This window comes from Sciurus carolinensis, chromosome 6 (genome assembly GCF_902686445.1).
Source record: "Sciurus carolinensis chromosome 6, mSciCar1.2, whole genome shotgun sequence".
NCBI lineage: Eukaryota > Metazoa > Chordata > Mammalia > Rodentia > Sciuridae > Sciurus > Sciurus carolinensis.
This window is the reverse complement of record NC_062218.1, coordinates 45,012,955-45,028,825: the sequence shown is the minus strand read 5'-3', so window position 1 is coordinate 45,028,825 and position 15,871 is coordinate 45,012,955. Positions and strand designations below refer to the sequence as shown.

Here is a 15,871-nt window from a genome sequence, read left to right as displayed (position 1 = left end):
GTAGATTCATACCATTCATGCAATCATACATGTACATAGGGTAATGATGTCTGTCTCATTCCACCATCTTTCATAACCCCGCCCCTTCCTCCCTCTCATTTCCCTCTACATAATCTAAAGTTCCTCCATTCTTCTCTCACCCCGCACTCTTCCACCCCCATTATCAGGGGAAGCATTCAATCTTTGGTTTTTTGGGTTTGGCTTATTTCACTTAGCATGATATTCTCCAATTCCATCCATTTATCAGCAAATGCCATAATACTATACAATGAATCAAATGCAGTCTGTAAAAATAAACAAATAAATAAATTATAAAAAAATAAAATAATAAAATCAGTTTTATAAAAAAATAAAAATAAAGGAGCTGGACATGGTGGCATCTGCCTATAATTCCTGTAGCTCAAGAGGTTAGGGCAGGAGGCTTGAAAGTTCAAATCCAGCCTCAACAACTTAGCGTGGTCTTAAAGCAACTCAGTGAGATATTATATCTAAATAAAATATTATAAAAGGGCTGTGGAGGTGGTTCACTGATTAATCACCACTGGGTTCAATCCCTGGTACCAAGAAAAAGAAAAAAAAAAGATAATGTGGAATGTGTTCATATACCCATGTAATACAGAATAATGGAGAGACATGCGATCTCTAATCAGAGAACAAAAGCAGGATCCTGAGAGTGAACATGTCAAAGCTGATAGACATCAGAGTGTAACAGCACATATCTTTAATGAAATCTAAGAATTATTTAATCCATCATATTTTGTGTCCCGTCCCTCCATTTGTTCTGCAAGTTAATACTTACAAAGTTGTGATAATGTTCCAGTCGATTGTATAATTCATTTCTTATTAAAAGAAATTGTTTGTCACACTGATTAGCTTAAATATATACTTGTAGAACAACAGTTAATAAAAATGTTCTAGTTAATAAAAAATTTCTAAAACCATAAAAAAAAGAACAGGATAAATGTGGATAAGCACATAAAGGCTATTTCCTGTTATCTGAGAAAAACTCCACTCAAGATTTTGCTTCCTCTGCAAAACACTTAAAGTATTTGTCTGGTGACATGGGTAATGTTTTCGCATTTTTTTCTGCAGAAGGGCAGGGAAGGGAACACATGGTTTTGCCACCTTTTAACACTTTAGTGGCCTCTAGGACATCAACCTAGCCTGCTTTCTGGAGTTAGTCTTGTCCTGAGCAAGCTAATAACTTCTTTTCGAAAATCTTTTGAGATTTTAAGGTCTTGTTCTCTTTCTGTTCCAAGGACAGCTTTGGACTGTCTTTTCTATCAATTGGGTTTGGGTTCAGCTACCTGAAGCAGAAACCCAGTCATAGTGGGTTAAATAACATAGAAGTTTATTGCAGTTATTACCAAATCAGGCTGGTTTTTCCCGCTGCACCGTATGCCAATCACTGAAACAAGTTTTGCAGAAGAGAAAGAGTTTATTCACAAGGCAGCCAAGCGTAGAGGAAGTAGAAGAGTCACATTTTAAATCTGCCTCCCCAGGGATAGGGTTTAGGGATATTTGTGAAATAAAGAAGCAGGCTGATTTGAGGTTTGGGGAAAGGTGATTGGAGGGGAAGTCGTCAGTGGTCTGCATGTGCATAATCAATCATGGCTCTTCATGGGACACATGTTCAGAAAATGGTGGCATTAGCATGATTTGAAGGTGTTTTTGGCTTTGTAACATCGAAAGGTCACCCGTCAAATACCTCCAAGGTCTAAACGAAGAGTCAGTGATTTCAACGAAAGCAGCCTTCAAGTCCCTAAAAAGCAGCCTAGGCAGCCATCATCATAACCACATGAGAGGCGACAGTATAGTTAACGGGAGACTACAAATATATTGCTCAACTACATGAACTACATGACCTTCAAAATTAGTGATTAAAAACAAAAATCAACTAAGCCGGGTGTGGGGGTGCACGCCTGTAATCCCAGCGACTTGGGAGACTGAGGCAGGAGAATCGCAAGTTCAAGGCCAGCCTCAGGCAGCAGAGAGGCACTACGCAACTAGTGCGACTCTATCTCTAAATAAAGTGCAAAACAGGGCTGGGGATGTGGCTCAGTGGTTGAGTGACCTGAGTTCAATACCTAGTACCAAAAAAAAAAAAAAAAAAAAACTAAACGCAAGGCTCGAGGGCTCAGAGTTAGAGAAGTAAAAATCACAAGCTGAGGACTGGCTAGTGTATTGAGGGGGATGAGTGTTTTGCAGCACTAGGGATAGAACACAGTATTATTGTTTCTGTTCTTGAACTTCTAGACTGAAGAGATACTGCTGTCTCAGCCTCTGGCATGCACAACCATGCCAAGTCGTGCTTAGTGTGAGGCTAAGGCTGCTGTGTTTGTGGACTGATTGCCAGAGTTAGGATCCTGTCCTCCCATGGAGTCTTTGAGATTGAGGTCTTGTTCTTTGGATGGTTACATTCTTGAGAACGGCTCTAGGGTCCTTGAAGGATGCTTCTAAACTGCAAAAGATATTTACTTACAATTGCAAGAGCTGCTAGTGAATGCCCAGCAGAAGGTTGTGGTCTATGGAACAAAGGCTGGGCTTTACTTTCCTATGAAAGAAGTACGAAGTATGCATTTTGCATTTTACAGACTCTTGGTGGCTGTGTGTTCCAGGTCTAACAAATGACTTCTTCCCTCCAGGTCACTTCATAGTCAATAGTTGATGGTGCAGGAAGAAGGAAGGGTGGGGGAACACATTTCACCCAACTAAATCAGCTCCCATTATGAAGTCATTTGCCATAAGGTTCACACTGCTATTTGCATTTCATTGACCAGACCTTTTGTCACATTGCAAAGAAGACTGGGAATAGTAGTATTTTAGTTGGACAAGTCACTGTCTCCCCCAAATTGGATTTCTGTGTAGTTTTTTATATTTTTTTTCATTATTTGGTTTTTGTTATTTGTTTGTTTTGCAGTGCTGGGTTTGAATCCAGATTCTCACACATGCTAGGCAAGTCCTCCACCACAGAGCTATGTCCGCAGTTCTATTTTTTTTTATTTTGAAATAGGGTCTTACTAAGTTGCCCAGACTAAACTCAAACTGCAAATCCTCCTGCCTCAACCTCCTGAATTATAGGAATAGTTTTAGATGGAATTACAGTGTGCACCACCATCTCTGGTTTGATTTGTTTTTAACAGAGAAGGAGTAGAGATTGGATAGAAAATTAGTAGAGAGATTCTGCCTCATGTGTCATCCAAAAATTTCTGTGTTATTTGAAATAAATGGACATTTATAAATATGGTTGGGGATTTGCTCAGTCTCCAACAAAGTAACTGGAAAAAGTCCTAAGGCAGCAGAATAGCACAAAGGAGAAGTGAAAGTTTCCAAGGAATTCTGAAGAAACTAATTGTGCTTATTTATCCTGAAGAATCAATGTCAGCATACTATAGTGACAATGCTTATCCATGTTTATAGCAGCACAATTTACAATGGTCAAATGAGGAAACCAGCCTAGGTGCCCGTCAATAGATGAAAAGATAAAGATAGTGTGGTATATATACACAATGGAGTTTTATTCAGTCAAAAAAGAAGAATGAAATTATGTCATTAATAAAACTGGAGAACAATAGGTTAAGGAAAATAAGCCAAACTTAGGAATCAAAGGTCATTTATTTTCTCTCACACGTGGAAGAGGGGAAAAAGGAAAAAAAGATGGGGGAGCAGGTCTCATGAAAATCAAAGGGAAATCAGTAGAATAGAGGAAAGGGGCAGGAAGGAGGGGAGAGAAAAAGGGAGTAGTAGGAAATGATATTGGCCAAATTATATTGTTATGTCAGGTGCATGTACAAATGCATAACAACAAATCCCACCACTATGTATAATTATCATTCACCAGTAAAAAATATGAAGATAAAAAAAAGAAATTAGCTGTGCTTATCTCAAAGTGTTTATTTTTGCAACCAGTATTTTTAGTGCTAATTAAACTAGGAACCATTCAAGAAAACTGAGTCATAATAAGATAAATCTCCTAAGAGTCTTCAGCCTACACTTGAGTTTTAAAGGATATGGATTTGCTAACATGACTGTGCAACTGATTTTTTTTGGGGGGGCGAAGGTGGGGGGACACTGGGGATCAAATCCAGGGCCTCATGAATGCTAAACAAGTGCTCTACCACCGAGCTTTAAACTGACTTTAAATTGACTTTCTTCTCATGCTTAGACACTAATCCTAGGATGTTTAAATGCAGGGAGTCTTAGTTATCTAATCACTCATTAAATGATTATGAGTGTCTACCACACTCATTTATGAGGAGGCAGTGTCCACCAGTGCTAAAAAGAGCGTGTCTAAAGCCCTGCCTTCTGGATTCAGACTCTGGCTCTGCCACTTACTTGCTCTGAGCCTTTGTTTCCTCATCTGAAACATGGAAGAAAATACCTAATGCATAGGGCTGTTGAGAGTAAGTGAGCTGATATGTGTAAAGTTGAACAATGACTTGCACATAGTATGTCTTACATACACACACTCACATGTGCTGTTTTTCACTGTGCATCAGGCCCTATGCTAAGTACTGCATCTTGGCAATAAGCTATGCGTGAGTTTTATTTTTAAATGAAGAGATTTAAACCTGATGCAGTAACCCATGCCTACACTCTCACATATTTGGGAGACTGAGGCAGGAGGATCCCATGAGCCCAGCAATTTGCAGCCAGCCTGTGCAACATACCAAGACTTCTTGTAAAAGAAATAAAAGAGAGGGGCTGGGGAGATAGCTCAGTTGGTAGAGTGCTTGCCTTGTAAGCACAAGGCCCTGGGTTTGATCCCCAGCACCCAAAAAAAAAAAAAAAAAAAAAAAATAGAAAAAAAGAAAGAGAAAGGAAAAAGGAGGAAGGGAAGGAAGGAAGGAAGGAATTACAGGAGTACTTGGGCCAACTTTGTTTCTAGCCCCCCTTGCCAGGTAGTTTCTAGGTAGTTTTGGCCAATAGGAGACACTGGCAGAAAACTAAGAGCAGAAAAAGAAAACCAATTCTCCAGGCAGCATCCCTGATTCCTGTGGTATCTCCAATAGGCTCACTTCCTCCAGTTCTCTCTACACAGCCCGTCCCTCTGTAGTTCTGGCTCCTGCTAGCTTCTGGGCCTTAGTAATGCCATCTCCTCCTGTTATCCCTCCAGCCCAGCGGTGTGCTTTCCGCCATGGCTAATCTCTGGATTGTTCTTTCACCCTGCCCTCTGTTTGGCTTCCCAGCTTTTCCATCACGATTATAACCAATTTTCTTCATGAAACTCCCTCTGTGTGAATAACCTCTCTTCCTGGATGAAGCTTGATTGACAAAGCAAGAAATTTTTGTCTCATGGGGCCCTTTCCAGTTACAATTAACATGCCCTAGAAAAGCTCAATGATTTGCTCCAAACTCTTACAGTCAATTAGTGATATATTCAGAGCTTGAGTCAAGAGCTACTAAATAGGAAGGACTCACCACAGTGACCTTGTGTTCTTCTCTTTAAATCTTTAAGTTTGCTAATTTGTTGATATGCATACCAGTTACCTACTAGATAATTTTCTTATCAATTACATTGTCCTCCCTACAATGAAGATTTCCCTGATGTATGGATTTTATTTTTGTGAACATTTCCAACCCCATTTGATACATGATTTTTAGACTGACTGAGGCTCCTGCGTTACGATCAAAAGAGTTCATTTAAGTGGTTTAAGTTGTTAGTCTAAGCAGGTTGAAATTTAGCTGATTTCTACATTGAGATTCTATATTTTGTGTGAAAATACTATGGTAAAGCAATTGGATACTGTAAATCATATTACTGTACCACTGACTTGAGCTTGGACAGTCCTTTTATCTTTGAATGTTTTCCTTTCCTGCCCCAAGTTCAGTAGAAATAGCATGGGCTAGCAGTGCTACTCTTTGAATTCTGGGCAACTGCTATCCTGTGCTGACATCAGCAACCCTGAGCATTTAGCTGTGATGATGATTACTTAACATGTATTGAGCCCTGTCCACAGGCTAAATGCGGAGAGACGGAGGATGAGGCACTTATCCTAATGAGTCAGAATTTGGAGCACCTCAGCTTAATTCATTGTGAGCAGTTTTCAGAGAAAATGGAACAGAAAGCTCTGTGGTGTTTTCTGCCAGCCTGGTTATTTATAAGCCATCACAAGAAAAGTAAGAAAGTGCTCACTTCCTTTCTCCCTCTAGTGACAACTTCCTTCTCCAGAATTTTCTAGACTATCCCAGCAGCAATGCACTTTCCTAGGTCAGATCTTGTGGCCCCTTTGTTTAAAATCAGCAGCAGCTTTGCATCTTTCCAGGACAAAATCCATATCCCTAAACTAAGTACGCAAAGCCCTTAGCATGGTCTGACCGGGCTTCCCATTCTCAACTCACCCCTCCCATCTGAGATCCCTTACCCCATCTCTTTTGCAGTTCCTTGAATATCTCTCAGTTCCTTGAAAACCTGCTACCTTTCCACTGTATGGCATCTTCGTCTGTGTTATTACTTTAGTTCCTCACTGCCATGCGTGTGACTGATTCTGCAATCTCTTAAGAGCCAGCTCAAAATTCACCTCTATTTGAAGGTCAACCACTGATCCCTGTAGGAGAGGTGCCTCTTCCTTACTATTCTTAATAAGAATAGTTCCACCTTATTAGATACTTCCCTTTGCATGAGAGGGACTTTTATTCCCATTTTATAGATAAAGGGATTGAGACTTGCAGAGACTTTCTGATTGAGACTTGAGGAGGTAGCAGAGCAGAGCAGACAAACAAGCCAGGTGTGTGAGATTCAAGAACACGTGGACCTCAGTGCATCCTCTATTCCACTGTGATGCCCTCACATACTCTATCACAGCACTATGCATGGGGCTTCAAAACTACAAGTTTACCTGTTTGAAGAGAGCTCTGGGCTGTGCAGAACTCCACCCTGTCGCTCACAACGAGGCAAAACACCAGTGTGACATAAAGTTGAACTCTTCTCCCAGCTTCCAAATCACTGCCAAGGCCCCTCTGCCCACTTCTCCCACCCTAAGAATATTGCTCGTCTCCGAGGGAAGCAGAACATTACCAGGTTCAGTGTCAGACAGATGTGGCCTGGAGTCCAGGTTCTGACGCTTCTCTGCATGTGAACTTGAGCACATTTTAGAACACCTCCAAGCCACAGGGTCCTCATTTGCAGAATGGGGAAGAAAATAGTACCTATTTCACAAAGAAAGCTGGTTATCAGAATTAAATGAGATTATGCCTACAGTGATTAACCTACTTCCCGACACTCATAAATGTTCACTATTAATAAACATCCTCCATGATTAGCAATATCTCATTTCTTGGCCTTGCAAATTTCTGCCCATGCATTCGTGGATAATTAAAAGTATGAGGCGATTTGGGTTTTAATGATATTCTACCCAAGAATGTTTTCTTTATAAATTATGGCTCCTGCAGTTATATGACTTCCAAAATTAAAGGAATAAAGTGTAATGGAAAAATATCCACCAAGATAACTGGAAATTTTGCTCAGTCTCCATCAAATGAGGCTGCTTAGGTGACTGCCCCTACACAATCTACCACTGTATTCACATAAGTAGATGAAGGCAGATCGTGGCTAATACTCTTTTTTATTTCCCCTCATATACCAAGAACTACTTAAACTCCATGAGCCTTGCAATGATGATTCAAGTTCCTCCTTACTAGGCCAGTAGGCAAAAGGTCAACTTGTCCTTTTATTGCTAATGTTGATGGAATGCTTTACCTTGTAAATTGTTTTACACTTGTTCTCCAATCTTCTTGACAACTGGAAACACAGCTCCAGTTATTTTCACCATTTTAGATTTGAGGAAATCAGAGTTTAGAGAAGTTATGTCACTTGCCACTTCAATAACTTTTGTGTGTTCCCTTCTATTTTCAGACATCTGGGACACCCATCTCTTATAGTCAGTATTGAATTTTCAACAGTTGACCCTCCAGGAGAAAAATCAGTTCTTCCTTATTTTCATGGTGGGAATAACTCCCACTTGATGGCCAAGTTTAAAACACCAGGATAATATCAACCAGTTCACAGAATTTCTGAAAATGTAACCATCAGCTAGCTCTTAAGAGTAGGTTCATATGGCATACACAGCTCCAGCACACGACTGCCAACCATCAGAGTTAGAGAATAGTGATTTCCTAAGCACTTTGTCCAACTGTCTTCTAGGTCACTGATTCACAATCCCGGTGGAGCATTTGCGTCACTGGGGAGCTAATGACAATCTGACGCCCCACCTCCAGAGATTCTGATTTCATTGACCTGGGGTATAACCAGGGCAGCAGTAATTTTATTAAAACTCACATCATTCCTCTGTGCAGCCAGGATTGAGAAACACTGCTCTGGGGAAAAGATATCCTTCTCATCACTCATACAAGATGCAATGAAAATGTGGCATTTATTCTATGTCAAATCTATATTTCCTTTGCCTTTTCCAACTGAAGTTTTGTAGAGAAAGTGAACAGCTGTGCTTGTTTATAAGATTATATTTAAACTGGTTCATTCAAGAAATGATTTCTGATATCTTTTCATTTAAACAGTGAGCGGCATGTAATAGAAATGCAATTGAGTGTGGTTATTATTATTTTCATTATTAGCATCTTGCATTTAGTGATCTCTAACAACACATATACACTTATGATTCTCTCCTCCACTGATTTTATAATCTTCTCTTGGTCAAGACTCAAGTAATTGATCCAATTATGTTTGTCTCCAGGACAAAATTTTCAACATCTCTCCCCAAACAGACCCAAAATCAGGGATCTTCCTTTCTCTCGGAACAACCTAGCTCCCCTACCAGACCAAAAATGTAAGTATGATGTAGCTTCCTGTTCTTCATTTGCAAGTGTTAACATGTCTAGAGGCAACTCAATGTTATTTCACTTTATTTTAATTTTTAAAAAGAACATCAGGTACTGACACTTGTAAATTAGTGGAAAACAGACAATCTTAAAGTTCCATAAAACTTGGTAATTCTTACTTTGTATAAAAACTGAAAAAAGAGTACTCCCTCCCTTTAGGAATGTTTGTGCTTGAACTCTAAAAGCAATAACAGAAGTTTATTTTGCTTAATGTCTTTAAGAAAGTGCTTTAAAAATTCTTGATTTTAATTTCCTCACAAAGAGAAATGTACATCACTTCTGAACTCATAGTCCACGCACTCCTAAGAAAAGGAATACTGTTCATCAGGATCATTCGATGTATTTATTTGGCATTATTGATACATTTTATAGTATTTATAAAAAAAACCCCACAAAACTTTCATAATATAAAATATTAATATATACTATGAGTCAGTGATCTTCAAATTTGAGTGTGCCCAAATATTACCTGATTTATCTATTGTAAAATAGATTGCTAGGCATAACACCTATTGATTCTGAATTTATATATCTGGACTTTAAGGCCAGTTATATTATTATTCCCATTTTACAGATGGGAAACCCAAATTTAGAAGAGTTACATGACTTCCCCAGCAGCACCCAGGTTGTAAAAGCAGAGCCAGGAGCAAAGCTGCAAGATTCTAAGTCAGGTCCCTTGCCTCATGAAACCAGCAACATGCTGGATTCTAATTTCCTTCCTTCTTTGTCTTCCTGCCCCACCCTGCCCTGTTTCTCTCTCATGGGCCTGCCCTCATGCTCGCTCTCTCTCTCTCTCTCTCTCTCTCTCTCTCGCTCTCTCACACACACACACGAGGCCCCATTCACATCCTCTTAATTGTCCAATTATTTGAGGACTGTTCTATTTCAGACAAGTTCCTTAACCTTTCAGTACTTCACTTTCCAAACTGTAGCTAGAACAAGAGTAGAGCCTGATAAAATGGTTGGGAGGACTAAATAAAATAACATATTTACATAGGTAAAACACTTGGCACACGTTTGCACAGAGTAAAAACCCAATATGTCCTCTTTCCCTCAGGGTACATTTTGAACCCAGAGTTCTAGAACTCTTTAGGTAAAAACAATAAACTATGGGGTCTTATTACAATGCTCTCTTTTTGTAGAGAGGAACTAAGGGGTGGAATATTTTGTCCAAAGTCACACAGAGTTAGAAGCAGAAGCCTAGAACCTTCCCTGACAGATTGACTCTTCTGCCCTTACTAAATTTGTGTGAAATCAGAGTTTTGGATCAGTCAGAGTTCCGATTTTGTGTCTGTTTTTATCATTGCATCAAATTCAAACCTGAACCCCTCTTTAAGGAGAACTGTAGCCACAGAGACATCTGGTTAAGGAGTCAGTCTTGAATCCTGGTGGGGCTTGGAAGAGTCAAACAGATTTTCTTTGACTGAGCTGGAAGTTTGCTTTTCACAATTAAGTTTCAAGAGAGAAGCCAAAGATCTCTGACCAATTTAAGACAAGATAAAAGAAATACAAGGGCACACTGAGCTCTTCCTAAAAGAAGCCTGAGAAACTGGCAAGGTGGCACACACCCATCATCCCAGCTACTTAGGAGACCGAGGCAGGTGGATTGCAAGTTTGAGGCAGAATCGGCAATTTAGCCAAGATGTTGTCTCAAAAAGAAAAAGAAACCTGAGAACCTTTGGAGGTTTACTTAAAAGCACAGTACAAATGTCTTGGGGCTTATTTAGATCCTTGTGCTGACTTGACCATCCACAGCTGCCCCACCCTAAGGAAGAGTTCTGCCAGGCACACACAGCCCAGTCATGTTTTGATCAAAGTTGGCAACCTTGTATTTGTGCATATTTGAAATCCCTGGCTACATATCGTAAGTCTGAATAGATACGCATACCCAGCGTTCCTCTTCAGTCCAGCTCTGGCCAACATCTTAGAAATGCCTCCCCTCTGGTAAGAAATAGCACAGTCTCCCTACACAGTCCCCCTTGAGCCCAGGAGAAAACAGTTCTTGACCATTTCTCATTCTGTTCTTTCTCCACAGTTCTATCTGGAGAACCGCTAAGAACAAACCGCGTGCTTCCTGCCATTCCAAGTCAAAGGGGACACAGCACACCATCTGGAGAGAGCGAGGGCCTTGCCAATCCCACCGACACTCCCAACTAACTGTGGGTCCCCAACTTCAGGAACAAGGATAGCATATATTTTCAACTCTCAAAGGGCGAGATTACTCTAGTTTGTAAGAACAAAGACTAATTTAGTGAACTACACTCTATAAGCCATTCACAATTTTATAACTCAGAATTCCTTTACTCCAAATAAAGACAGTTCCTAAATAAGCACTTAGAATCTTCGAGTGTGGGTATATTTAAGTCAGTAAGTTTCTGTGACCTCTACTTGCCAAAATTTTTTAAAATATGTTATTAGCAGGGAAACTTAGCTGTGTTTGGTTTGCTCTGTGACATGTTTGCTATTTTGTCTGCTGAATGATTTCATGTGTTTTTGTTTTTTAATGCTTTACTGAATAAAAAGCAAAAAAGGATATCCCAGACTCGTTCTTCACATTTTTTTGTAATTCTCCCTTGGCCATTTCTTATTCTGACAAAACTTAATGAAAATTTAAGTAATAAATTTCCATAAGCATCATGGTCTGTGACTTTTAAATGTACGATCTTCTGCAAAATATTTTCTAACATTGTCAGTTCCTGGTTGCAGCCCAAATCACTTGACAATGTTTATGTCCCTTCTTTGTTATTTGATGATTTCCAACAACTGTTTTTGTTCAGATATGATTGATTATTCCAATAAGAAGAAAGTCAAGTGAGTTGGCAAAGTGTAAATCCTGGCCTACCAGAATTGAATAGGCATTTCTCACACATTCCTCAAATACTCTACATATTTAAAAGTTCTTTTTTCTGTTTCAAATTAATGACTTCTGTTTACTCAAGGTCTTCTCAAATCTAAGACTTAGTAAGATTTTTGAAAGTCTACTTCTAATAGCAGATCTCTTTACTAAAATGTGTATGTGCTGTTTGGATTTATTTTGACTAGAGGCCTGTATATAGTTCAAGGCTTAGCCATATCAGATGACAATTACTCCATGTCATTTCTGAGTCTGCATATAATTTTGTAAATATCTCAACTATAGCATTTACTACTTTATACTAGTATTATTCATATAAAGAGGGCAGATTCACCAATTAGCTACACAGAAGCTCCTCTGGGGCCAAATTATAGTTCTTTGGCTTTGCACTTCTAGAAATTTGTATAGAGCCTGGCACAAAGTAGACACTCAATCATTTAATATCTTTCAGGAAGGAAGAGAGTTGGACAGGGAGTTGGCAAGAGCAGAAATGTAGGAAGTGATAATGAAGAAGTCACAATCCCATTTTGACAATGACAGTTGTCATGATTGGATTTTTTTTTACTTAAAGTCTATGGTCAATCTCCAAGCTGAGCCACAGCTAGAAAGAAGGCAAATTCTGGTACAAACAGAAGAACTCTCAGGGCTTAACTTCTGAAGAATTTTCTTTTTTTGTTGTTTTGTTTGTGGGCTGTGTTTTTCTTTGAAGAAGAATTCTTTGTAGCATTAAGATGCTCAATGTGTCACCAGGCTAACCCATATCCATGAGTTAGACATCTTGCCACATACTACCTAGATTAGTCAGGAGAGACTAGCTTCTGCTTCAATAATAAACAACCCCCAAAATCTCATTGTCTAACACAATTTGTTTCTCATCCACAATACAAGTCCCACATCAGCTGGCAGAGATGGATGATGTAGATTTCTTCTTGCCATGTGCTTCCTTGGTGATCAAGGCAGAGGAAATGAGACATGTGTTTCATGATTTCCTCTTGCATTTCATTTGCCAAATCAAATCATGTGGGCATGACTAACTTCAAAGGGGGAGGGAAAGGAGTAGAGAAATGCAATCCTTGCATGTTTCTGGAGAGGGAAGAATTGGAATATTATGAATTATCCAAAAGAGGACAGCATTAACCAAAGCTCAGGTCCTGAGTTATCATTTAAGGACACTGGTATGACCCTTAGAGTTCTAAGTGAATAACTAAGAGATCAAAGCAATTTAAAAACCAAAATGCATATTGCTATGAGAGAAGCCACTGTACCCTGATGTCTTCACTTACTTATACACACATACAAAGAATCTTCTGAAGTCGGGACTTTCCTTCCAATTTGGTTTAGGAATTGTTTTTAGCTATGAAGAAATAAAACGCTGCTCGCTTCCACCTCTTTCAATAGAGCAGCTTTCCGCTAGAGCAGCTTTCCTTTCTCGCTCAAAAGTTGCTTACTGGGCAGATTCAGCCTTGGCTAATATTTTACTGACCAAATTCGATATTAAGCACTATAGTTTTGATCTAAAATATCTACCAAAGCCCACATGTTAAAGACTTAGTCCCAGCTTGGTGTGATTGGAGAAAGTGAAATCTTTAAGAGGTGGGATCAAATGAAGGTCTTCTATTATTTGGGGCAGGCCCTTGAAGGTGATGGTGGGACTCTGGTCCCTTCCACTTTCTCCTTTTTTAAAATTCCAGCCATGAGGTAAGTGGCTTTGTTTCACCTTGGGCTCCTGCACTATGTGCTGCTTCACCACAGGTCCAGATTCAATGGGGCCAACCTCCAAAACTCTGAGTCCAAAATAACCCTTTGCTCTTTATAGGTTGTCTCATGTATTTTGTTACAGTTTGATGGAAAACCGACTAAAACATTAAGCATTTTCTAATTAGTACCTAAGTTTTAAAAATTAAAAGCAATCTTTTCTTCTAAAATAACGTCTTTTTCTTCTTTTATCACATATTTCTCTTCATTGCTAGGGGACGGATCATTCACTTACATGTGTAAAAATCATAGCTCTGCATACATTATTTCATCTGAATCATAATATTAGCCCTGTCACCAGACAATTCAAGACAGAAAAATAAATTAAGAAATTTTCCCAAATCATCCAGTTAATAAATGGAAGAGAAGGGCTTAGAAGTAAAGTTACTTTAGTTTTATTATCCACATACAGAGTACCCAAACCATTGTTTTCAGAAAATTAACTCACTTTTCATAGTATGATATAGTTTTGGCAAAGTCTCCTTTCTGATTTGTACAGTAGAGTAGAGCTGCTGTTGCTATTGGAGGAAAATGCCCACCAACTCAGTACTTTGTGCTGAACCATTTATAGATTTGCTGATTTTATCCCATTTTCTTAGTTTCCTTTGGTAATCACCTGGTTTAACACAGGTATTATTTCTTCCAGTAAACACTTAATCCATTATTCTCATCTTCCTGGAATTGAGCCAATACAAGTAGATTTATATAACTTCGATACATTATCCATTCCAACTCTACCAGAACATAGAGCTTGACACTCAATATAATTTTAGAAAACTCCACCAAGTGACTGATTACAAAGATAGTGACTTCCAGAAATACAAACATAACCATCAATTGTGCTTTTGCCTCTACCTTTTGAAATTTACCAGTGCATGTCTCTAAGCAAATGCTACCTTGCACTTGAAAGATACTCTTGAAAACAACCTTTTTCCCAAAGGACTAAATGGGGTAACAAAGAATAAACATATTTGACCTTAGCATAACACCCAAGTCAAAAATCAAATAAAAAAGGAGCATGATAGCAACCCTCACTTGTAGTAGTTTGGCCTTATCATGGTCTCCCAGGAGAAAATTATATTTTTAAATGAAGAAATTCTATCAGAATCACATATTTCCTAGACATTGACATAGGAATATCAATACTGGTGAATTAAGACTGTCAATAAACAATAAGTTCCTATCAAAACTATAGCTTTTCAAAGCAAATGTCTTCAATTCTGACTTCTATTCTCTCCCCACCCTGTTTTGGGGGCATTTCTGAGTGAGTTCCCAGTCAGCATATTACACTAGCAAAACTGTCACTGGAGGGATAAGGGTAGTTATCTTGTTGATATATGTAAAACAGGAAATAACTTGTTGATCATTAAATCTGTACTAAAAAAATTTTTTTTAATTACTGGGTATTGAACCCAGGACACTTTACCACTGAGCCACATCTGCAGTCCTTTTTTTGTTTTTTATTGTGAGATAGGATCTCACTTAAGTTGCTTAGGGTCTTGCTAAGTTGATGAAGCTGGCGATCCTCCTGCCTCAGCCTCCCAAGCTGCTGGGATTGTAGGCATGTACCACCATGCCCAGATAAAAACGTGTATTAGTGGTGAATGGTAAACACCTTGCAATTTCTAGTAGGAACAATGAGCAAAAGGAAGACAGCCAGTCCCTTTATGAGGATGAGGTAGAATCTAACTGGTTGACAGTAAAGATAAGAAGCTGAAGTTTTTGGAGACTGAAAAGGTAGGGTAGAGGACAGAGTAGACTGTAATTAGCCCTACACAGGCAGAAATCCAAGAACCGAATCCAGATACAGATAACCATGAACAACATCTCTGGTGCACCAAAGGTGAACCTGAACCAGAGACATAACAGTGAATGATATAGAAGAATGAAAGAAGGAAATTATCTCCATTGCTTCTATTCATGTGACACAAAAGTGCTCCAAAAATGCTTTTAAGAGAAACCAATTATACTTACTGACTACTTAGGCACTGATAATAAGAAAGACAGGTTATGAGAAAACAAAACCACATCTTAGAGTCCAGAAAATTGTCTTCTGCAATGAGCAAGCCATGACCCAGCCTCAGCCTCAGAAGAGGGAGTTCTATTTCCCTTGACTAATACCTCAGACATTGCTCACAGATCTCTTGGAACATATGAACTGCACCTTCTATATACTTCATCAGGGTTTAAGAGATAGATTTAATCAGGTCTCACCTATCAGCAAGATACTGGGTTACAAGTATTATGCTCCTTCATCAGGTTAGAAAGGAAGCTCAAGACCCTAAAATGGACTTTAGATGCATTACTGCTGGGTCAAACACTAACTGTATTTGAAAACACTTATTCAAGCTGCTAAACTAGATGAGAAAAGCAGAATTCTGGAAGTATGTAAGGGAATTAACAGTAAGTGGGAGGTGAAGTCAACCA

General features: G+C 39.0%; 1 protein-coding gene across 3 annotated transcripts in view; it reads left to right on the top strand.

Annotated features, from left to right (window-relative positions):
• Positions 1-11,408, top strand: part of Ankrd55 (ankyrin repeat domain 55) — a 99,712-nt gene extending 88,304 nt beyond the window's left edge. For 2 of the 3 annotated variants that reach the window (XM_047556412.1, XM_047556415.1), the window contains 2 exons: positions 8,691-8,783; positions 10,871-11,408. In XM_047556412.1, the coding sequence (XP_047412368.1) occupies positions 8,691-8,783; positions 10,871-10,992 (215 nt within the window). In that variant the 3' untranslated portion in view covers positions 10,993-11,408. The remainder of the gene's footprint in view (positions 1-8,690; positions 8,784-10,870) is intronic. The other variant, XM_047556414.1, reaches the window with a different exon arrangement.
• The last annotated feature ends 4,463 nt before the right edge of the window (positions 11,409-15,871 follow it).